Source organism: Opisthocomus hoazin, chromosome 7 (assembly GCF_030867145.1).
Source record: "Opisthocomus hoazin isolate bOpiHoa1 chromosome 7, bOpiHoa1.hap1, whole genome shotgun sequence".
NCBI lineage: Eukaryota > Metazoa > Chordata > Aves > Opisthocomiformes > Opisthocomidae > Opisthocomus > Opisthocomus hoazin.
This window is the reverse complement of record NC_134420.1, coordinates 56,056,912-56,080,487: the sequence shown is the minus strand read 5'-3', so window position 1 is coordinate 56,080,487 and position 23,576 is coordinate 56,056,912. Positions and strand designations below refer to the sequence as shown.

General features: G+C 44.6%; 1 protein-coding gene across 7 annotated transcripts in view; it reads left to right on the top strand.

Annotated features, from left to right (window-relative positions):
* Positions 1-1,219: 1,219 nt before the first annotated feature.
* CCDC88C (coiled-coil domain containing 88C) overlaps positions 1,220-23,576 on the top strand; it is a 98,552-nt gene continuing 76,195 nt past the window's right edge. For all 7 annotated transcript variants that reach the window (XM_075426163.1, XM_075426166.1, XM_075426162.1 and 4 more), the window contains exons 1-3: positions 1,220-1,710; positions 1,794-1,894; positions 10,195-10,303. In XM_075426163.1, coding sequence (XP_075282278.1) covers positions 1,651-1,710; positions 1,794-1,894; positions 10,195-10,303 — 270 coding nt within the window. In that variant the 5' untranslated portion in view covers positions 1,220-1,650. The remainder of the gene's footprint in view (positions 1,711-1,793; positions 1,895-10,194; positions 10,304-23,576) is intronic.

The following is a 23,576-nucleotide window of genomic DNA, read 5'->3' as shown; positions in this document are numbered from 1 at the left end:
CCGGGGCTTGCTTCATTGCAGGGCTTTGCAGAGGCGTGCTCCTACGAACGAGTCGCGCCCGAATCGTGAAAAGTAAAAAAAAATTATTCTCGCATTTGTGTTCTGGCTTCTCTGAAGGGGATTATATATTTTTCAGATATTAAGTTCTTTTTGTCTTGACTCTATTGATTAACACGCCCCTCATCTGTCGTAAGTGCTGCACTAACAGCTTTAAAATCGCGTTTAATGAATTCTGTTCACAAAACAGGCTTCAAGAAGTTACAGTACAGCAGCCCATCCCTCTGAGGCGCTGACAAATTCCTGTCCCCCCGCCGCCCCCAAGCAGGGGCTGCAACACTCCTATGCGTACCTGTTCTCCTTCCAGCCACACCGGAGGGCTTCCTCGCAAGCCCCCCCTCCTTCCAGGCTGAGGAACGCTCAGCCTGCGTGGCTCTCGCTACAGAGGGCGAATCGAACCGCCCGTACCCTGCGGGCACGTCCCCTCAGGAACAGCAGGGCCGTGCGGTGGCGGCTCGGGAGCGAGCGGCAGTTCGCAGCGGCTCTCCCTCCTCGGTCCGCAGGTGCGAGGACCGAAAATAAACCGCGTGCCTCAAGCAGCGCGTTCCCCCGCTCGCCCAGGGCCCTTCCCGCGTCGGACCGGGGCCCACCCAAACGCGGACCCGCAGCCCGAGGCTGGGCGGGCCCCGGGTTTCCTCCCCGCCCGGGCTGAGGTGCGGGGGGCGCGGCGGCGGGCGGTGCCGCCAACGGGCGCTGCCTCCCCGCCGCGCGCCCCAGGCCGCCTCCCCCCCTCAGCTGCGGGCGCGCGGCCCTCGGTACCCGCGGGGCGGCCTCGAACACAGGTCCTCGCGGAGCGAAACGGCCAGCGCCGGTCCTCGGCGGGACAGCCCGGTCGCCGTCGTTTTGGGACGGGGGGCGGCTGCACGCATGCTTACGCGTGGGCTGAGCACGCGTGGCGACTCGGGCGGTTCGTGACGAACAGCGTCTCAAGCGCGGTCCGCCCGACGCGGTGAGATCCGAAGGTGCGGGAAGCCGCCCCCGCGTCCCGCCCCCTCCCCCGCGGCCACCCAGGGGCGCCGCCCATTGGCCGGCGCCGACCCTCTCCGCGCCTCTCATTCGCGGCGGGCAGTGCCCGTCACGGCGCTTGCCGCGGCCCAAGCCTAATTGCCGGGGCGAGGGCGCGCCCCGCCGCAGGTGGTGGCGTGTTGGCGGCCGGAGCGGGGACGGGGGGCTGCGCCGCGCCGCCTCGCCTCGCCGCCTCGCCTCGCCGCGCCTCTTGGAGCCGGCCTGCAGGAGCTTTGCGCCGCCACTCCCGGCCTCGGGGAAGTTCGCCGCGGGTGGCTGCGCCGCTTCACCCTCGTCTGCCGGTGCGGCTCGCTCCTGCCCGGGCAGCCCCTTCTGCGGCTGCGGGGAGCGCTCGGCGGGGGCAGACCGGCCTGTTGCTGCCGGGAGGAGGGACCGCGGCAGCGGCCGGCAGCCCCGCGTCTTTCCCCGGCGCGGGGGCGGGGGAGCGATGAGCCACGCATTGTTTCCCCTGTAGGCAGCGCCCGGCGGGCAGCGGGGCGGCGGGCCATGGGCTCCGCGCCTTTGTCTCCCAAGTGAGCCGGCCCCGCTTCCGCAGCCTCCCGCCGCCACCAGCCGGGTCCCGGCGACATGGACGTGACTGTCTCCGAGCTCCTGGAGCTCTTCCTGCAGAGCCCCTTGGTGACCTGGGTGAGTGGGGGGGGGGGGGGGCGAGGGGGGCGGTGGAGCCCTCCCGCCATCCCCCCTAACCCCGCCGCCCTTCCTCCCGGCAGGTGAAAACCTTCGGAGCCCTGGGCAGCGGGGACGAGGACAACCTCGGCGTCTACATGGAGCTGGCGGATGGCGTCGTGCTGAACAAAATCATGCTGCAAATGTGAGCGGGCTTCCGAGGGAGAGGGGAGCGGGGCCCGGCGTGCCCGGGGCGGCGGCAGCCCCCGGCCCGGCCCGGCTGGGCGCCCGCGGGGGGCTCCGGGGCCGCCGGGGAGGGCGTCGGTCGGTGGCGGGGGGTCTCCGCCGCCCCGGTGGGAAGGCCGTCGCGGCGAGCGGGCTGGGGGAAGGCGCTGGATTTGCGGTTTTTGGGGGTTTTTTTTTGCCTTTCAGTTGCTCTTTGAAATTAACAAAAGCAAAGCGAAAGAACACCTCGAACTTAATCCAAGTTGTACAAAATCTGCTTTAACAATTTTCTAAGTTTTCTTGGGTGCTATGTGGGTTTTTGCCTTTTTTGTTTTCCCCAAACAGTTACTTTTTCTTAGTTGTTCGTACATGAGTTAGGGGAAGGTATGTGGCAGTGCAAATAAGGAAATGAAAGTACTTAATCATACGAAGCTTTACTGGGAGGATTTCAACTGAAGTGTGTCTACTCTTGAGTAAACTTTTACATTAAATACATAACTTTGGAAGAAAAACCCGAACCCCAACTTCAGTGATACCTCTTTCTGGGAGAACTCTAAGGATATGTCTTGAGGAAGCTTATAAATACATTAAAAGAGCAAACACTGAAAATGCTGTAACTCTGGAGTGAATTGTTAATAGAATTTGTACAGTTTTTTTTAACCACATTCTTTCATGTTGCTGATCTGCTGCGTGCAGATCCGGACTGTTTTCTATCATATCTGTATTTACTTTTAAGTATTCTGAAGTGCGTCTGATAAAGAGTTTGTAGGGAGAAGTGTTTGACTCTCAGGGGATGAGACTTTGGAAATCACTCAATTTTGGCACTGGACTCGTTCAAGTGAATGAAATCAATTGAAGCTCGACCAGTGACTAACAATGTTAGGCCAAGTCCAAGCGCTTAAATGAAGAATTTGTATTAGAATCTTTAAGTGAAATTCTTGAAAGTAACTTAAAAAAAAGTCGAACAACCCGTGCCTCACCCACTCAACTTGGCAAGTTTTGTTATCTTCTGGTACCTGGCTGCTCCATCTGAAAAGGTGATCAGATTTTTTTTATCGTTTTGGTGCTACTCACAGTGGAAGCTGTGAACTGGAACTTAGTGAAGCTGGTGAAGATTCGTGATTCGTAACAGAATTCAGAGCAATCTGCCCACCTGGGGATAACAAACCAGTGCAGTAAAATGTTAGCTGGGATGGAAACCTGTTGTAAAGAGAAGATGTAATTTCCAGCATTTCTGAAGGACTAATTACACTTTAAAAAGAGAACTTTCTGCAAATTAGAGCCCTGAGTATGAGCGTTCAGATCCAGACTTGTAGTTTTCCAAGATGTGGGAAACTGGATTTTGATTTGTGACCATTGTATTTGACATGGAGATGACCACCCAAATTATCAAGGAACAGCTGCAGTTGAGTCTGCTGCAGGTTTGACTAACTAAACAATCACTGTTAACTAATAGTGTGAAAGAATCTTACTATTTCAAAACAAGAAAAATTAAGTTGATACTTAGACGCTCTTGAATTTTGTTATTAAGTAGACTGAAGTTATGTGGCTTTTGAGTGACTGGTATTCTTATGAGTGGTGTATTTTAGAAGTGCTTTATCAGGTGGTGTATGCAAACTTAAATATTTCATAGTTGGCCACTGAATTATGTCTAAGGAGACAGAAAATTGTTAAAGTCTATAAGCTAACAATGTTCTGGGGGCAAGGAGTGACGGGGAAGTTATCACTGAAATAAGGAAGGTAAGGATATAGGCTGACTGAGAGCAGTGCCACCGATTGGCGTTTTGTTGGCTGTCATGGGTTTGTGAGAAATGCCCTGGCATGTTTACTTGCCTTAAGCAGTCAGGAAAGTAAGTTTGTTTTTTTCCGAAAAACCCCTCTGCCAGCAGTGTCGCAGAAAGTGTAAGGAGGGGGGAAGTACAAGCAGCGTGGAGTAGGAAGCTGTCCCATTATGCACAATCAGGACTTTTTTCCCCTTTTTGGGCAGCTTTGGAAGTGCTTCTAATGGTGTCGAAGGAGCTTGAAACCAAGAGTTTTCTACCCAGAGCCCAAGACTGTTTAACTTAGGAAGGGTTGCGGTTGTATTTATGTATCCCAACCCAGCAAGGCACTCGGGAGAGGTGCTGACTATGACCTTCACTTTTTCCTGACTTGACCTTTAGAAATTGCAATGCAATTACTGCTTGCCTGTAAATCAGAAAAGCCTTGCAAGGCATGCTTCCACCCTACAAAGCTTTCAGAATAGAAAAATAAATGTGTGTTTTAAAATGCTTCCTCATCAGTTTTTCAAGTCCTGGTCCCTGAAGATGACTTTTCAGTGCTCAGTTTGACGTTTCTTCCTGCTGAAATTGTATTAATAAGGGCCTTTGATAAATCTGCTAGAATTTGATACGCCATGCCATGATAGTGTTGACCGTCTGAAAGCACAGATGTATGCATGCATGCACATGCAGAGGGTGAGGGGTAGCAGAGTGAAAGAGCTGGGCTCTTAATGCGGATAGCTGGCTCCTCGCTCCTGTGTTGTTTCGCTTTTAGTTTTTTAGGTTAAATATCCTGCTTGCCTGCTCACTGGAACACAAATAACACAGGCACGTGAGCTTGCATCTAAACACTGGGCATGATGCAGTATTGTGCAGATCAACAGGTTTGTTTTGGTGAAGATTTTTGAAAGCCAGATTCTTGGGAATTTCGTTATTAAAAATAAAACATTGTTGTCCTGCAGCTAAGTGGATTTTAAGTTTAATCCATGGCCAAAAAGACAGGTGGATCTGTGAAGAAATCCAGATATACCTGTTGAGTGGAGATTGCTGAGTGAGAAAGTAAGGCTTTAGCTGTTTGACGCGTGAGTGGGCTGCGTGAGTTCAGTTAGCCTCCAGTTTCTGTTGTAATAGGTTGGATTTTGCCCAAATGCTGTCTGGCAACTTAAAGTGGGTGGAGAAGGTCCTGACTGCTTGGTGCCTGGGGTTGACGTTTTCTAGGCAGTGGATTCATATCAGCAAGGCGGCTGTGTCACCAGAGATAAGTGACATCTATCGCTTTTCCCGCCTGCTGGCTGTGTGACAGGAGGTGGAAATAGGGTTGTGCTTTCTCCTCATCCTCCTCGGAGATGAACTGCCCCCAGGAATGCTAGCCCTGAATAAAATGCGGTTTGCTCTCGCACACCAAATGTAGCCACAGCGCAAGGGCGAAGGAAGGGAACCTGGCCTGGGCTTAGGCAGATGCCAGCCGCAACGTGGTCAGCAGGTAACCAGCTGCTGGGCTTTGCTGGTGATCCCTAACAAAGCAAGACCCTTTTTTAAGAGAGTTGGGGATTGATTAGTTCCCAATAGTGGTGCCTAGCTGCTTAACAAGTCAAATCTAATAGGAAGAGATGGACAGCAGTATTTGGTTTCCCTGCTTATATTTTAAAATGAGACAGATGTTTTTTGAAGTCATTTTGTTGTAAATGAGTGGTTTCCGTTTCCTGTGTTCAAGTGTATACCCCAACCTGATCATGCATGAAGGACATGTTGATTTTTGCAGACTTGTAGTACTGGCTGAATATTCTGCATACAAAAATGTTTGCTAATCTTCAAAGTGGAACTGCTGTGTCCTTGAGCTGCTTTGTTTCTGGTGGATTTGTGTGTCAGTTTAATGAGCTGCTCTGCAGACAAAGTTTAAAGAACTTTTGTGAGATGGTTGTGTGTCACTTCCTGGTATGAAACCAGCATGTGGTGACACTGCATAGGCTGCCTTCAGTGTTACAGTCGCAGCTGTGGCATAATAATACCTACAAGCATAAGTAAATATTTACCCTGTTTAACTTCTTATAGAAAGTTTTGTTTGGAATTATGTGGAGTTGTACACATGCAGGCACACAAGCGTGCAAGTGTTTTCATATTGAGCTGTTATCGCTCTGCTAAATGATGATTGACTCTGCTACACATTCCTGCTTGCTGAATGTTTTGTTAGGAATACATCTGATAAAACCACATGTATTAAACCCACATAATAAAAATGCACAGTAATAATTTTTTCCATTTCGGTTGCATCTGTCATGGTTTGTGGTACTGTCAATCTGTCTCCTTTAATTTAGACCATGTGACAGGAACAGCCATGATGTGAGTGCCAGCTTCCTGTGGTTTGTAGCAAATGGCATGAACACCGGAAGATTGAAGATATATATTCATTTAATTAAAAATTGTATTTAAAGGTGTGTTTTTCTACCATTTTCCAGGCAATTTGGAAACCCCTCCAGCCTTGAGTGTCTTCATCCCACTTTGTGTTAGAGGAAGAGGGAGTTAGACTGGTCCAAGCATGGTGTATTTTCAGGTAGCGAGTTACCCGCAGAGCAAAGCGCGCAGGATGCTGGGCACAGCTGGTTCTTTCTAACATCTCGTAACTGTTGGACTTGGCTTGTGGGCTTCCCCTGTACTCATCAAAATTGCCTGTCAAATTGCTCAAATGGGTTTGTCATTTTAGAATTTAAAAAAAAATTTTTTGTTACTTTTATTAGTTGGTGGCTTAAGGGGTTGCATCTTCAAGCACTTGTGCTGCTGGCCCCAGCCCTGCTGAACTTGTCACTTGGTCTCTGTCCCCTGGCCTTTACTTTCCTCTGCTCCTGCAATAGTTGGGAAGGTGTACAAACCGGCAGACTGCTTTAACATGTTGGAGTATGTAGTGAGGTTTGAGACTTCCCTTCTCTCTGTTTGGCTTGGGTGTTTTTGACTGGTTTGCGGAGGACCTCCCTTAGTCACACCTCAGTCACACCACCTCACTCTTGTCTAAATAACTTTTTTGATCTTGAGAGTAGGTGGTTTTTAAAAGAGAATTGTACTTTTCATGATATTTGTGTGTAAGGGAAAGACATCAAAGGACTGAAAAAGCATCTCACTGAGGTTGTGTTCAGGGATTTTTTCAGATGCATTCGGGCAGGAATTTGTTTGGGTTACCTGGTTAGTGTTGCAAAAAAAATCTTTTTGATTTCCGATATGATCCTTGGAAAGTGTTTCTTTATGTAAAATCCTTCATAAACAAGTTTCACCAACCAAGCAGGTGCTGCAGTGTGCAGAGCATGGTACCAACAGCTCTGTGTTCTTTAGGGCAGAAACATCTTTAAACACAGAATTTGCCTCTTGCGGTGTAATGTTACTCAAGGGCTTATTTTCCTTGAGGACTCTGCTTCCCCTTCCACCTTCTCCCTGCCGTAGACCAGGCTGTTCGGGTTGCAGCATTTCAAGTACCTTGATCTCTCCAGGTTTCTGGCCTTTTTCACTTCTCCTGGGATGGGTGAGCGCCTGTGGCTGTGGGTTTTCTGGCAGCTCGGGCCTGCTCAGTCTTGGGGCGCGTCACCCTGCTCCCCTGCGGTGAGGCCTGCCTGCCCTGGGCTGCTCCCCTGTGGGGAGGCGGCAGCGGGAGGGCCGGGGTCTGTGCCCGCGGCTGGGGCCTGTGCGCTGGCTCTCCCGGCTCCGCAGGCTCTCCCCTTCCACGTCCCTGAGGTGTCTCAGGAGCCGGGTGGGTGACGTGGAGGAGGCAGCAGCAGCAGGAGGGGTCCAGCTGACCTCGCGTAACATGACATGGTTGTTCTGGGCAGGAGGTCTGATGCAGAAAATGTTTGAAAAAAATGCAACGAATATATTCTTTCTGAATAAACACATAGCTTGAACCCTTCATTCTTGTAAGTGTTCGTCTCCATGCTTATTAGGTTCAGAAGATGTTTTGCCAGTTCGACTGGGTAAACCTGAGCTGTCCTGGTGAATGGAAGAGAATACATCTGTCGCTTTGGGAACCTCCTGCTACCTCCAAGAGCAGCTTTCTGTGGCTCCTCTGCATTCTCAGCTGTGGAGCTAGGGCAGCTGTAGTCAGTACTCAAGCTTATCTGATCCAGGATTAAGGAAAAATATGGTAACAAATAAAGAAGAAATGGGATATAGCTTGTTGAGGAGGGATTGTTTGGTTTTTCCCTGTGGAGACAATAAGCCTACTGGCAGTTTGAAGTGTAAGCTGTGCTGGCCTTTCACATCTTGTGCAAAGGGTCCTTGCTGAAGTGAGATGGGGGGCTGGGTGAAGTTGGCTACACAATGTGTTCAGAAACACAAACCATCATTTTTTTGAGCCACATTCTGTTTTGAGAAAAGCTTTTAACTTCCTCCTCTGTGAGGAGGAGGAGGCGGCAGGACTGCTGGGGTGACCCTGTGTGCTGCGGCTTGGCTCCAGGTTAAGAGGACCCTGGGGTCAGTGGCATTAAGGGCTCTTGGGCAACCAGTTACCCTTAATGAAGATGATAGGATAAAAGCTCCAGAATTGCTTCTGAGGGCCCAGTCCTGCCAATGCTTATGTTCTTGTAACAGACGACTGGCTCCACTGTGCCAAAAGATGAGCAGGTCTTGTCTTGGAAGGAGGAATTGTTCTGTGTCTTACGTGCCATTGAAAACCTCATCCAAGCCCTGCAGTTACACTGCCTACAGCTGTTGAAGAAACTGCCATTGCTTTGCTGTGGCTGGTGCATGTATTTAGTGGATTTTTGCCCCGCTTGTGCAGTTTTGGGAAGGGTCCTGGAATATTGCTCCGCTGTACAGTCTAAGCTTTCTCTTCCTGGCCATAGACCGGAGTCACTGCCAGACAGTGTCATGGCAGTGTCTTGCCTACAAGAGCTTTCACATGGAAATGAGAACTGTAGGCTGATCCTTCTGTTTGGCCAGCTTCTCTTTAGTATATGTTTCTTCCCTTTTAGCTTCCTAGTTTGTTGTCGTGACCTTGCCTAAAAAGGCTAAGCATGCATCTTCCTGCAGGATACAGCATCTGCTCAGAGAGTACTGAAGGCAAGGTACTCCCGCCCGTATTCAAGCCCAGCTGCCGTTCACGCTTCTCCAACTTGCTGTGTTGCTGAAGACCAATACTGTCAAACTGTGTATGGGTGTGGCTTCTGCACTCCCGTATCTGAGAATCAGTAAAATGGAATACTACTGTGTAGGGTCTTGCTAGTTTCTTAGTGGCAGTTTTGGTCGTCTATACTTCAGTTTGCTTGAACCTCGGTACAGAAATACCATGTCTGATGTTGTCTGCTGCCAAGGCAGTTTCCTCTTATCTGTGGAATATCTATGTGTATTGTCGTATTTATACGTACAGCACTGCTTTCACTTAGGTGCTTTGGGGTGGTTATGCATTTAAAAAAAGAAAGAAAGAAAAAGCTCTTTGACATGCATATGTAAACTTTGGTAGGTGTACTTTAAAAATAAATATTGGATCAGTTCCTTTTTTATTTCCTTGTCAATGCCTGAGTTCAATATTTGGCCCTGGAAGACCTGTGAATGGCTTAACTGACAGCCCAAGCAGAGCTCTGGGAGGCAGGTATTCGGATTGTGTAGGAGTTTGCTGAGAAGAGTCTTTATTAGAAGGGAAACGCAAGGCTTTGATCTATGCTATTGGCAGATAAAGGTTTTCAGGTTCCTTTGTTTGCAATGTGTTAGGGGTGTACACAGAGAATCTGAAGGTGCACATTTGTATTAAATTATTTGCAGCTTTTTTCCTGGTTTATTTTTTATTTTAGAAATAAAGTTGATTCAGGTACAGTTTTTGATTTGCTTCCTTTAAAATCAAACAAAAACTTTAGGCTTCTTTCCCTAAAATCTTTCCATCAACTTTTTTCTTGTCTGGCTTGTATCTCTACCTGTATTTTTATATTTTGTTCATATCTTGAAGCCTGGTAGAACTAGAGCCCAGTTGAGCTGGTTTTTGTGACACAGTGGGTATACGACAGAGATCTAGTTAGATGATATGGGTGTAGTAAAAGTGCAGTGCTCCTTTTTCCCCTCACTTCAGTGTGTAATACATCTGAGTGTTGCAGTTTGCACAGTGATCATTGATCAAGTGCTAACACCCTCCTTTTGTCATAAAACTCCAAAACCAAGGAAGGCATGTTAGTCTTCCTAGGTTTCCCTTTATTTGAATGAGACAAACCACTTATTATCAGAGACTGCTTTGATCTAGTGTGTACAAACTAAATATGCTCTTTGCTTCGGGGAGATACATATGAGGAGAGAAGCTGCCCTGAATTGCTGTGGGGGTTAAGCTAAAGTAGGTTACTTTGTGGGATGCAGGAAGATTTCCAAGTTATACATAGGTACAAAGGTAACGAGCTTATTCTGTCATGACTTGATGTATATGTATCCTGTATAATTATGTCAACGCATTTAATGGGTAAATTTTTAAGGGGTTTCCTAATGGTGCATCATTGAGATGCCAAGATTTTGCACTGAGTAAACCAGTAATACTTAATTTTCTTTTTCCTTTTTTTGATAGAGATCCTCGACCAACCAACCAACGTGTCAACAAACATGTAAATAATGACACCTATCTCCGGGTTCAAAACCTGACCATCTTAGTCAGAAACATTAAGACTTACTATCAGGTGAGACTTCTGCTCTCTGCTCATTGATCTGTGGTGATTGCTACAATGTTCAGCCAGTGCAGGGGCTGGTGGCTTAGAAAGAAGCTTGCTACAGGAAATGGAGAGGAAATTATGTTTATGTAAAAGGACTTTCAGCCATGCTTTCCTAACGAAATGACAATACAGCTACCTTCTCTATGCCTTATGCCCAGAGGCTGCTTCCCTGCCCCCCTCTTTTTTAAAGAAAGTGTGCTCAAAGGCTGTGATAGCACTTGGAGATACATTCAGTAAAAAAGCTCTATTGTGGTGCAGTTGAGGTGTGTATGCGGAGGGATTTGCTGAAATTGGAATAATGTTTTTAGGTATAAAATTTGTTTAACAAGTAACCTTCTTTTAAAGGGGCTGCCAGCAAATAGGTTGTTATGAAGAAATGTCATTAATGCTAGAATATAAATCTCAAATTGATACACTATTAATTAGGAAAAACAAGTTTTTGCTTATTGTGAAGGTAGACTTATGCTATGTATTCGTTTTTTGGGTGTTAAAGCAGTTGTTTGTTCTGAACTCCTTCTCTAAGAGACTTAAATGCAAGAGTGACTGCAAATTCTCAGAAATAGTGCACTTAGGTGACATCCTTGAACTGATAGTCAGTGTTCCTCTGCCATAATAGTGCTCCCAAAAAGCAGGATGATGATAGCTGAGCACTTTTGCAGACTTAGATACGTGTTAGATGCTGCTGAAAAGCCACAGGAGTGAATTCAATTACTCCAAATAGAATTTTAGTGTACACAGTTGTGTATATTTAGACTCCTTAATGAGAGAGGTAGCTGTTCTCTGTTTCCTGTTACACATCTTTTGCCAGATTAGAATGCTGTGCAGTATAAACTAGGCTGAAACTGCTGAGGATTTTTAATACGTGTCTCAATCATGTAATGGCCAAAACAGCTAAACTGTAGGAGTTGATGTCAGTGTGCTCATTCAGGACACCTCATCTTTTCTGTATGTGTAGAAGGGGCTGTGTATTAGCTTTGTCTTCAAAATACAGAAGAGGTGTAATGCTTAACTACAGTGGTGCCTTTTGATGCCATTCTCTTCTAGAGCTTGCCTACTACTGTTCCATGTTATTGCCACTACTGTGCTTCTGGACTTGCTCAGGGAAGCCTAAAAGAGAGAGGGACTTGTGAAAAAGTCAGATGGGGTGGATGACTTGTGTGCAAGTTCCAGCGGCCTGCTAGAAAAATCAAGTGCAACTCAGGTTTCAGATGATGTGGGAGGGTTTAGTGTGTTTCTGAAGACAGTTGGCCTGTGTCTCAATTGTTGAGATCTGGAGATGCTGATGCAATGTGATGTCATTCCTGAGACTTGTGATTTCTAAGGGGAAATTCCATTTGGACCTAACTAGACGCTGAAAGCTTTTTTTTTGTTGTTTCTCTGTTACCCTGTGAACAGTGTAAATGTATATGGAGTCTACAAGTAAAAAAGGATGATGTTTAAGGACAGGGACAGGACTAGTCTTTTTCCCTCTCTCCTCACCCCCCACAAGATTTACAGTCTGAGAGTCTGATCGTGCAGGTGTTGAAACTCTAAAGCTTTTTATTCATGCAAGTTTTGTCTTGGAGCTGATAATCTGGTCTTTTACGAGTACCTGAAGAGAGATCAGATTCGGAGGGGGGAAAAAAGATTCAGAATGATGTGATATGTTGCTTGGTGTCATCTTGACCTAGCTGTTGAGCTGTGTAATCATAATCCAGTAAAGCTAGCAACAACTAAAATAGGTTGAGATGCAGAGTTTTCAGCGAGAAATGGTAGTTGAGGCTTGCAGTAGCAGGCATAACAGTGATGTCCCTGTTGTAGTCCAGAAATTAAGTACTATGAATCTTGCTGCCTGAAGATTATATACACTGTCTGCAAACAAAGCAGTCGTGAGAGCTGATCATTCTTTGCATTTGGTCCTGAAAATGTGTTATTACAACAAAGCTTAAAATAAAATCATGTTTTTTTTTATGATAATATTATATAAGAAACTTATTTGTCCTGGTCACAGTCACACCTTCTAGGGCAAATCCAAGGTCTTGATGCTAATTTGAGATTCTCTTTCATGCGGTGGTGTGGAGCCTTCAATGCTCCATAGTCTGTGAAGAGTTAACTCTATGTCCATCTATGCCGTAACCGAGCTCCATGTGGGATTGATGCAGAGTATAATGTTGTGTCCGTACTAATGTCTCTGTTAGATATTTGGAGAGTTTCTTGTGTTTTAGGATCTAAATAGCTTTTACTAGTTTTTTCAACATGCAACCAAATGGATTCTTTGGAATATATTAAATATTGTTAGGCCTCTTCTCTACTGAATGTTAGAAATTTTTTGAAAATAGGTTGAAGTTGTGGGCATTTTTTGATGAAGTAGTATTAATACATCAGTGTAAGTTAAAATAAGGGTAGTATCTTACTGACTGAAAACATGCAATCATATTTGGTTACAGACTGGAAGTGAGGGGGGAAGTTCCTAACAAACAATAGGAACATGAATTTGCTGCTTCCTCAAGAGAAACAAAGCCTCTAAAAATACAGTGTTGGCCTTGACATTTTACATTCCCTTTCACTTAATGGACCCAAGTCAAGTTTGTGGCTGTTACTGAATTTGGTAGACCAGGTCTCCTAGAATGAGGAAAATGCCACCTCATGCTTTATTGAAGGACATTGGTAGCTATGAAAGAATACTTGCCCCTCTCTGCACTGGGCAGAAAGTGATCAGGAATATGACATGAATTCGTGGTACTATAAACTGTATCTGAGGAAGGTGACAAAAGTAGCTACTAAAATTAACTCTGATATTCAGAAGCTTGTTGACATTTCAGATCATATAATTGTCTAGTATATCTGTATCTAATATCAAATTTCTCGTATATTTTTATAGCTGATCTCTTTGTTAAAGCAAAATTCTCATTAATACAGATAATACTACTTCAGAAAACAAGGACAGGTCTAATCCAGAAGTCTGAATCCGGGTATTCTCCACAGTGTTGGGGCTTTCCTTCTCTCTTAGGCTGAGGGTCTGTGCTGGGAATGACTGTGAACAAACCAGGTTACTACTGGTGGAATTTGGCTTTGATTTGAGCCATAAAGATCAATTCTTATCTGCGCTTCAGCAGGCGTAACTTGGGAGGAATAAATACAATGGAGAAGCCTTTTTCCAGTTCAAATAACATCTCGTTTTTAGAAGTTTGCTAACTGAATTTGTTCGTTAACAACTTTCTGAATAGTTGCCTTCTCAACAGCTTTAAGCTGCATAAAACTAGATTGCTGATGGCTAATAGGAAAAACATTGTGTCAAGACTCTTAAAATGGAGGGTTTGGTGTTTTTAATTGGGTATGTAATATTTGTTACTGGTGGTAGTGGGTAATATCTCTGCATCTCCCACTCTCTGAGCAGTTGCACCTTTGCAGGTCTGTTACTGGCTTGAGAGGCCCCTGTTTTGAAACCAGGCAAATGACTTATTTTGCTGTGGGATTTCATGAGCATTCAAGAGAATCTGTCATTAATTGCATTTAATAACTGTTATAGCACTAGCTCACTGGAGAAATGGCTGGTCATAAAACTTCTGTAATTGGTGCCCTATGTTGGAAAAGGGCTGAGCGTGCCGGAATGTGTTCGTTGCTCATAGTGTGAGTTTTATGTGTCTCTTCTTGCTCTGACTGAATTCAGACACTTGGCTGTCTCTAAACCGGAATTCACAATGGTTTTGTAGGGAATAGTTTAGTACAGAGAGTTGCAGATTACTGTCTGTAACTGCATTGGGGATGTTGATTGAAGGGGTCAACAGAGAACTGAGTGTATTGGAGAAGAGATGCTCATCCACTTCTCACTGGTGCAGGTGTTGTGCATCCTGGTCAAAGGGTGAAGTCCTTACCCCATACTACAGCTAACCAGTGTATATGGAACAGATTGACCTCCAGCTGTTGTCTGCTGCCTTGTGTTCATAACATAGTTCATAACATTGGGAATGTTGGTCCTTAAATCCACACTGTCTAGTCTGATGCAACATAGATGAAATTATCTTGCTGTTCCTGAGCTCTGCCTTCACTTTGAAATGCTGCTATTCTGAGCTCCACTAAGGCTAATCTACTGGTCCAATTAAATTGGCTTGAATGTAGTTCAGGTGTGAGTACTGCAAGACTGGATGATGTTTGGCTTCACTGAAATAAGCACTCTTGACCCTTGTTGACAGGGAGCTGTTAAGGCCCTAATTCCTCAGGGTCTCTTGCTTCTTTTCCAAATGGTGATTAATCCCAGCTGTGGCAACTGTCGTCTTAGTGGTGTGGCACTATCCCTGTTTCTGGCAGAGTTTGTTGGCACTGTTTAAAAAACCCCAAATGAAACAAAAAAGGAACAACCACCCCCCCTTAAGCTACAACAACCTGTGCAAGAGCTGTTACTGTTGCTGGTTCTGCCACTTCTGATGATGGAAGAAGAAAGTTAGAAAAACCTGAGGAATGTTGGCCTACCCCTTTCCTGTGCTGTAGGGAATATTGAAGTCCTGTAGGTGCTGGTACTTGAAGTGTCCATGTAAGAGCAGCTGCCCTGATGTCTGCAACATTTGGAGAACATATCCAGACCTGTAGAGTTTTGGAAGAGGCCTAAGGCAGGCTGACAGGGGAAGCCTGAAGTGGCTTTGCTGTCCTTCCTCTGTTCATGTGTCAACCCCTGGTTTTGGGGTTTTTCTGAGGAACCAAAGGTCGCTTTGCTACCAGTTTATAAAAAAATAAATTTATGAAAGGATCTGTTTTGATCTTGGCTAGCCTCCTAACCTTCAAAAATGCCAGTAATCACTCCAACAGTATATACTGCACTCTGAAGCAAAAATTCTTACTGCTTAGATGAGAAACTTGAGGTTGATAAAAGAAGAAAAAAAGATTGTGATCATCTTTTGGCTAGTCCCTGCATGGTTATTATGGCCACATCTGGAGTATGTGGATGAGAAATGCTGTTGGAAGCAATGCTATAATGTGGTCATGGCTGTATTTTTGTTGCCTGTATTTCCTGCAGCTGTGGCTACTAAATACAAAGTAGATTGCTTCATGCTTCTAAATAGGTTGGAAATCTCTTAAAGAAATAAAAAATCCTACTGAGAGACAGTTCTGAAACCAGTTGTGACTGCGTGGCTTGTGCAGCTTCAATAAGAAACTCATAACCCTTAGCATTTACATTAAAGTGAGGGTGTGGATGAGTAAAGATGAAACCATTCACTGAGTTTTTAAAGACTCCATATTGCCACAAATCCTACCCTCTCCACCTAAACTCACTTAGCTGGGCTCGGAGATAGTGGTGAGCAAGGATGCCTTACTTTTAAGGCATGTTTCTTCAGACCTGTGTCCTTCTCCTTTTACTTGGCTGCTATGTATTTGTGTAAAACAAGTACAAGCAGCAGGGTTTTTACCGGGCGTGTTACAGGGAGTTAGCTGCCTGTCTGGCTGTTGCTCTGAGCGGTTTGGCACTGGGGCTGCAGTTGTGCTGTGTTTCTCACCTCCAGAAAAAAGAGACCGTTTTGTCTTTAGACTGTGGCAAAAACTGGTTCTCCAGGTGGGTCAGCGAAGGTCTTGTAATACCAGTAGCATCCAGATCAATAAACAACTTCTGCTTCTGTAGTTGAGGCATTGAGTCAGGTTTAGAGCTCTTGGCTAGATTGCAAAAAGGAATTCAAACTTGGAACTCCAGATTTGGGCACAAGTTATGAACTGGCAACTGTACTTGAGCTATAAATAAAGTTCTGGAAGTAGCAATGTCCTCTTCAGTGAGCCGAAATCTTTCCCTACTAGGCAGGCTAATTCTGGTGGGTTCGTAATCCAGTCCTTAGCAAAGTAAACACCAAAATGCTAGAAATGCACATAAATGTGCGCACCCTGAAGTCAAAAAAGCATTCCTCTGTTCTGAGGGAGAGTTTGTATTCACAGTGACCTGCAGAATTAGGTGATAAAACTAACACACCAAATGGACAAGGCTAGCAAAAAAGTTTAAACTACAGTACGCCTGGGTGACTGCTTTCCTTTGATTCCTGTTCCCTAGAAATCTTAATTTAGCAGTTTGGCTTAAGGGGAGCCTTTCTTCATCTTGAGCTTTAAATTCCGAGATTATTAACTGCGAATGTCAGCTTTTTTTGAGCAAGATATTGGAAGCTTCAACAGATAAGCTCTTTCTAATTCAAATACTTTGCTCATCTGATGCACTCACTTAAGAGTATATTCTCTCCTTTTTCTGTACAGTTGAGCAGGCTCTATGCATGCAGTCTACTGAACTGTTTCTGCATTGGGAATTGCGTTGTTGCACCTACCAAAAGTAGTTTACAGGTTCTCGTGCCCTTATGTTGGAGCTGCATGTAGAAACAACGGTGAGCAGCCACTGTAGCTCTCTATACCTTGGGTTTTTTTCAGAAGTGTACAAAAAAAGGTAGTACTAAGGTACTATTGCAGAGATACTCTGTGTTTTCAGTAAGGCAATGGGCTAGGACTTGGGAGATGCTGCCACTCCGCCACAGACACGACCTAGAGCAGAACCTTATTGGCTCTGCATTTTTTTCCACTCCTGTTCTTCATCTGACTTCTCTAGTTAGTTTAAACTTGCCACAGGCAGACTGTGTATGCATATGTATGCAGTACGTAGCTAATGAAGCCTTCTTGGTTCTCTAGTGACAAAAATGTTTTGAGTTAGGTTTTCTGTTCTGCAGTAGCATGATCGCAAGACATGAAGGTTGCATACAGACTGGTATTTTGAAAACATTCAGTTATTGTGGTGGTGGCTACAGGGCAAGGGAATTACTGACCTTGGCACAGACACTCTGGGTAATGCTGAAATGGGGACATTAGTGTCTGATATAGTCCTTCATCTGAAAACAGTGGTACCCCTCTGCTGCAAGTGGAACAAACATAAGAACAACCACAAAGATCATGGCCTCTTTGTATAGGTCCTGTTATCAAGAATTTTGGTGAGAAAGACACGGAGACAGGTGACTCATTGCTATCAGCCAGGCTATCTGATGCTTTTTAGTGAGAATTGTCTTGCTCCTTTCCAGAAGAACTAGACTAAACAAATGTTTCTGTCCCAGAGCTGAAATAAGTTTTTGTGGAGATCAGTTTGAAAAGTGTTCCCAGGTTGGTGAGAGCTACCACTTTGGGTGGCTGGTAGCATGCTGTCAGACACACCTGATTGAGATTACTGGCTGTGGTTCTAGGATGCATTTCAGCTGATATATTGAATTATGTCTGGATGTTTAATGGAGGACTGATGTTAGAGACATTTTTTTCCCCTGAGGCTCCACATGCATTTTAATACAGAATGAAATAGTGACCTCAAACAGATGGAAGAGAATAGGTTGGCTTTTAAACTACTTTATTGGCTGTAATTTCCTGGAGCTAGAATATGGGAAAGGGCAGAATGGGCTGACATGTATCTGTGTAGTTCTTTGTTTTGCTTAATAAGCTAGAGGGGTGTGAATTCACTGTGCGGACAAATGAAGAAACTGAGCCAAGAAAAGAGAGGAGCAATATCCTAAAACATGGAGGCAAATGGAAGTGATCTGTAAAATATTTTGCAATATGGAATAACTGTTTGGTTCCCACACAGCAGTATTTGCTTAACCTCTGACATGTTAATTGAAAACAATTCTTGGGATGTCTGAATTACAGAACACATCCACTGTGTCCTTTGTATGGCTTAAAAAAGAGTAATGTGAGAGTGTGTGGGGCTTTGCTTAATGAAAGTCAAGGCCTAATGTTAATCTCCTAGACTATTGCTGTGATTACCAATGCTAAAGCCGCAGGGTGTTTCAGTCCTCTACTACATATATCTTTTTTGGATATTAGGTTTAAGACATAAGTCACTGTTCAGACAGTCTCACCAGACAGCCATGTTCAGTCCTGCTGCCTAGATTTCAGGCAAATGTCCCATTTTTGTCAGCTGAAATTTTGCGAGGGAGTTTTGTAGAGCCTACCAATTTCTGGTAAGTTAGAAAATAGCCTGCATGCCACTTATACCTGAAAATAGTTTTGAGATTTATTTTTGCTGAAAGATGCTAATAAATGAAAGTTAGATTGCCTTATTGCTTGCGTTTCTGTAATGAATTTCATGTCATTTAGTCCTTTTCATTAAAAAGTCTTTAAAGAGACAAGATGATGAATTCCACCAATGCATAAAGTATGATTGCAGAACAACCCCTGTAATTGTGTACCAGTTCCTAAAGCAAATAATTTCTACTTTTTAATGGCAGGTAACAAACAAAAATGACTTATGTTCCTATTTTATTTGCATGTTCTGTATGTGACAATGTTGTTTAATCCAATGTGGCTTTTGCTGAGGATGCTGTCACATGCTGTGTTGTGGCACACTGGATTCAGTCCACAGTCCTGCTCTTGGACAACTCGGACTCTGGATTAAGGTTTGGTGTCAAGGCTTGTTCCCATCAGTTCCAGTGACATCTGTGACCCTGTGGTGCGGAGTGACCAAAGGTGTCTCTTTGTGCCTCTAACTCAGCTGGCCTAGGCTTTCCGCTCCAACAGAGTTGTAATTAGCTTTTGTTACAAAGGTCTGTAATGAACTCTCAACTTTTTGTACACTTTTTTTTTAATGACTCACTAGACCTGTAAGCAATTCTTCCACGGTGTGTTTTCATCTGAAACAGATATTTGAGATGTGTTTTTAAAGCAGTGCTGATCTGTCATCTTGAAGGAGTGATTATCAGTTTCAGAAATGTGTGGGAGATCTTGGATAGAACATCATATCCATATGCAGAGTCCTGTTCACTTCTGAAAACAAACCGTGGTTTGTATTGTAAAGGACTGCTTGAGCTTATGTTGACCTCCAGTACTTTCAGCGAAGGTGAAGGGTCTGGAGCCGAAAAATAGGCGTGGAGGTTGTGGAGTCACCTACCCATGTTAAGAAGGATGGGATTTACCCTTCCGAGTGGGTCTCTGGATCTGAGGAAGCAACAGACCTGGGGACAGGAGGAAGATTTAGTGTATTAGTTTCTTTGCTGAAGACAAAGCACAGGAAAGGGTGTACTTCTTACTATGTGCTGTATGGACTTTATGCCAGCACAAATTAGGGAAGGCACCTGCTTGTTCATGTGCAGAAATTGAAATGCTGTCACTTGCTGATGCGTTGCATAAATCTTCCATTCACAAATATGTTGTTTTTTAAAAGGATTTAAAAAAAAGGCAAACTCTAAAGAGCAAATAAGGCATCAAATTAATGTGTGTGCACTGTACTTTAAGCAAGCAGAATGGCTTTTTTTATAGCTGTTTAGATGGGCTGTTTGAATGTAAGCTGTGTGTGAGCTGGTGCCTCTCCTCTTTCCCATTATGATTAAGATGGAGCTGAAGGGGAGTTACGTGTTTAAGTTCTGCTGGGTCTTCATATGGCCAGTAAAAGTACCTAAATAAAAATCTGCTCAGCAGACTGAAATGGCCCCTGTGGAGCTGTCACTGTCTCTTCTCTTTCATAATTAGCACTATTAGAAGTCTCTAGGTGTGTATTTAATTTGGTTTTTAGACTTGGAGTGACATCATTAGTGCCTGTTAGGTCATCAAGATAACAGCGACAGACATCTGCTCCTTTGGGGAATGGTAGGAAAGACTTGTGGCCTTTGCACAAAGGAAAAATATTATATGAATCCCATCTAAATATCTTCCAGTCCTGTTAAAATGATTTAGTGGGTTATTGATGTTTTTAAAACTTTTAAACTACAGTAGGTGGTGGTGTTCCTCTAGAAAGTCACCTTTATTTACCTGATGTTTTTGAAATCACTTCTTTAACATCTAAGTTGTTTGCTGTAAGGTTGAGAAGCAAAAGAAGAAAGTTGAATTCCCTGTGACACAAGAGTACTGCTTTTTTGTTTGGGTATGGATTGGTGTTTGTTTTTTTTTAATAACAATCCATCTGTAATATATCCACTGGAAAGGTATTTGTAAGGGAGTGCAGAATCAAATTTGTATTGCAGAAAGACCTGTTTGGTGTGCAGTGTGTCTCAGAAGAAAAGGGGAGGGTGGCGCTAAGGTTAATACCTGGTTTATTCTGGAGCAGCTGTGTTACAGTAAAGCTAAGTGGCTGGAGTCCCACAGGAGGCATCAGCATTTACTGCTAGAAACTGGAAGGGGGTGAATTTCTTTTGAAGTTTTGATTTTAAATGTAGAATTACTATGCACGTTAAGACTCATTTGTCAGGATGCAGGTTCCAAAGAAACAAATCAGTCTTGAGAAATAGTTACTTTAAAAGTAAAGCATGCTTCACTAATTTGTTTTTTAAAAAAATCCCAGAACTTTATAATTTGACTAGTTACCTATTTGAGTTACTTGGAGTATCTCAAGACTGTTTAGTTACTTCCAAGCAGAACTACAATTTAACTACAAGGAGTTGCCTTTTAATGTAATAAATGTCTTAAGGTCGCTTCTTCAGTTTTGATCTTTCGAAAGGAGGAAAAAACTCCTAACAACCAAACAAAAATACCCACCCTGTGTGTTCTGTTTTCCTGAATATGAAGAACCTTTGTGTCAGTATTGAAGGCTTTGGTTTTGTTTTCAAGGTTTGTGGAAAATGCTTATCTGAACAACACATGGGTGTATCTTTACAGTTTTTACATGCAGAAGGAATGAGTCTGTAGTAGAGGACCATAAAAGCTGCCATTATTAGAAGCCTTGCTTACAGTTCAGTGCTCTGGCACTTAATCTAGCTCCCAGCTTCCAGTCATGCAGAAGAAACTAAACCAGAGTGCTCTGTTTTAATTCTCAAACTCGGTTGAGCTGTCCTGTGTTTCTTTGAGTATGCATTTGCTTTGTAGCCTGAGCCAAAATCTTGGTTGGAAAGGTGATTTTGATCTCCCCTTTTTGCTTAGCCCTTTATAGATCGCTGGGTCCAGATTCTACGCGACTGAGGGATTCAAACTTCAAATGATTTGTTATTGCTTGAAGACTTGTCTCTGTAAGACGCAGCTGCAGTTTGGCCTGTTGCTGCTTAAAGCATCTCAGTTAACTTGCCAATGCACTTTCTTTGTACGGCATAGGACTCTATTTTAAGCGGCACTGACTTTCTTGGGATGACTTGATTGAACTTGAGATGCTGAGCATCTTGTACGGTGAGGTCTTTAAGCAGTTTTGGTTTGATACCCTTGGATATTGTGAAGCCAGAGCTGCCTGTCAGATCATGGTTTGTTTTGGCTCTCTTCCTTCACAGCATATTGCAGCCGTTACCAACGTCAAGGTATTTATCAGACTTTATCACTACTTAGAGATTTTGTAGTGTTTATGGCAACTATTTGAATATCTGCGGAAGGACTCATTCTGACTTGCTTAGCAGGACACCTAGTTTTGGAGGCTTTGAACGCTCCGCACAAGCTGCTGGTAAGAGATGCACTTCGATGAGTGTGCTGAGTTGACCTAACAGCATAAAAAAGCAGTTGTTTTTATAACAATCTGAACTGCTCTGGTCTTCCAGCATGCAGACTTTGCAGTCAGGCCTGTACTGTCAGCTGTTTATAAAGGACAAACCATTTGAAGTTTTTTCAATTTGCATATAAACAGGTAAAAATTATTTCACACCAATGACTTAACCTCTTGAGACTCTAAAGGGAAAATCTTTAGTATTAAATACATTAAAAATAAAAACCACTAGAACCAAACCATCACAGAATCACAGAATCACAGAATAGTAGGGGTTGGAAGGGACCTCTGTGGGTCATCTAGTCCAACCCCCCCGCCGAAGCAGGGTCACCTACAGCAGGCTGCACAGGACCTTGTCCAGGCAGGTCTTGAATATCTCCAGAGAAGGAGACTCCACAACCTCCCTGGGCAGCCTGTTCCAGTGCTCCGTCACCCTCAGAGAGAAGAAGTTCCTCCTCATGTTCAGACGGAACTTCCTGTGCCTCAGTTTGTGCCCATTACCCCTTGTCCTGTCACTGGGCACCACTGAAAAGAGCTTGGCCCCATCCTCCTGACACCCACCCTTCAGATATTTGTAGGCATTTATAAGGTCCCCTCGCAGCCTTCTCTTCTTCAGGCTGAACAAGCCCAGTTCCCTCAACCTCTCCTCGTAGTGGAGATGCTCCAGTCCCCTCACCATCCTTGTAGCCCTCCGCTGGACTCTCTCCAGTAGCTCTTCATCCTTCTTGAACTGGGGAGCCCAGAACTGGACACAGTACTCCAGATGAGGCCTCACCAGGGTAGTGTAGAGGGGAAGGAGAACCTCCCTTGTCCTGCTGGCCACACTCTTCTTGATGCACCCCAGGATCCCATTGGCCTTCTTGGCAGCCAGGGCACACTGCTGGCTCATAGTTAACCTGTCGTCCACCAGGACACCCAGGTCCCTCTCCGCAGAGCTGCTCTCCAGCGGGTCCACCCCAAGCCTGTACTGGTGCATGAGGTTGTTCCTCCCCAGGTGCAGGACCCTGCACTTGCCCTTGTTGAACCTCATCAGGTTCCTCTCTGCCCAGCTCTCCAGCCTATCCAGGTCACGCTGAATGGCAGCACAGCCTTCCGGTGTATCTACCACACCTCCCAGTTTGGTGTCGTCAGCAAACTTGCTGAGGGTACATTCTAACTCTTCATCCAGGTCGTTGATGAAGAAGTTAAACAAGACTGGGCCCAGTACTGACCCCTGAGGGACACCACTTGTCACCAGCCTCCAACTAGACTCAGCGCCGCTGATGACAACCAAACAATCAAAACAGACCACTTTGATCTTACCGATACTCATGCAAGTCTCTCCCATCAGGCTGCATTAATGTTAATTCCTCAAAGTCTTTTGTAAGTCAAGAAAGTTAATAGTGAAGAGAATTTTTTTTTTGTTGGCTAAACACGACAGAGTGATGCTTAGAACGCAAACAGGTTCCTGATTTAGTCTGCTTACTTACCATATCAGGTAGCATATAATTCCCAACTTAAAGCTTTAGTATGCACTGGACTCCTGGTGCTTCCACCAACCATATTTAATATGCAAAGGAGATTTCAAACAGATGCATTCAGTACATTTGTTTTAAATAAGCTTTTTATATGGCAGTTTTCAATGTACCTCTGCAGGACCGTGAAACCAGAGGTTACAGGTCACTGGTGTTGTGATACTTTTGCATAGGTGAACCTGAGATTCTAAAGCAGCTGTCTGACCAGGGTGCCAAAGGTTATCGGGTTAGCCCTAGATTTAAGTCATTATAGTCGTTTTTTCGAGTATCTAGTCTTGCACCTCTCAGTTTGTCTTGTGTTTGTGTACCTGGTGGATTGGTGCTGCTGAAAGACACATCTGTGTAAACAGAGAAAAAA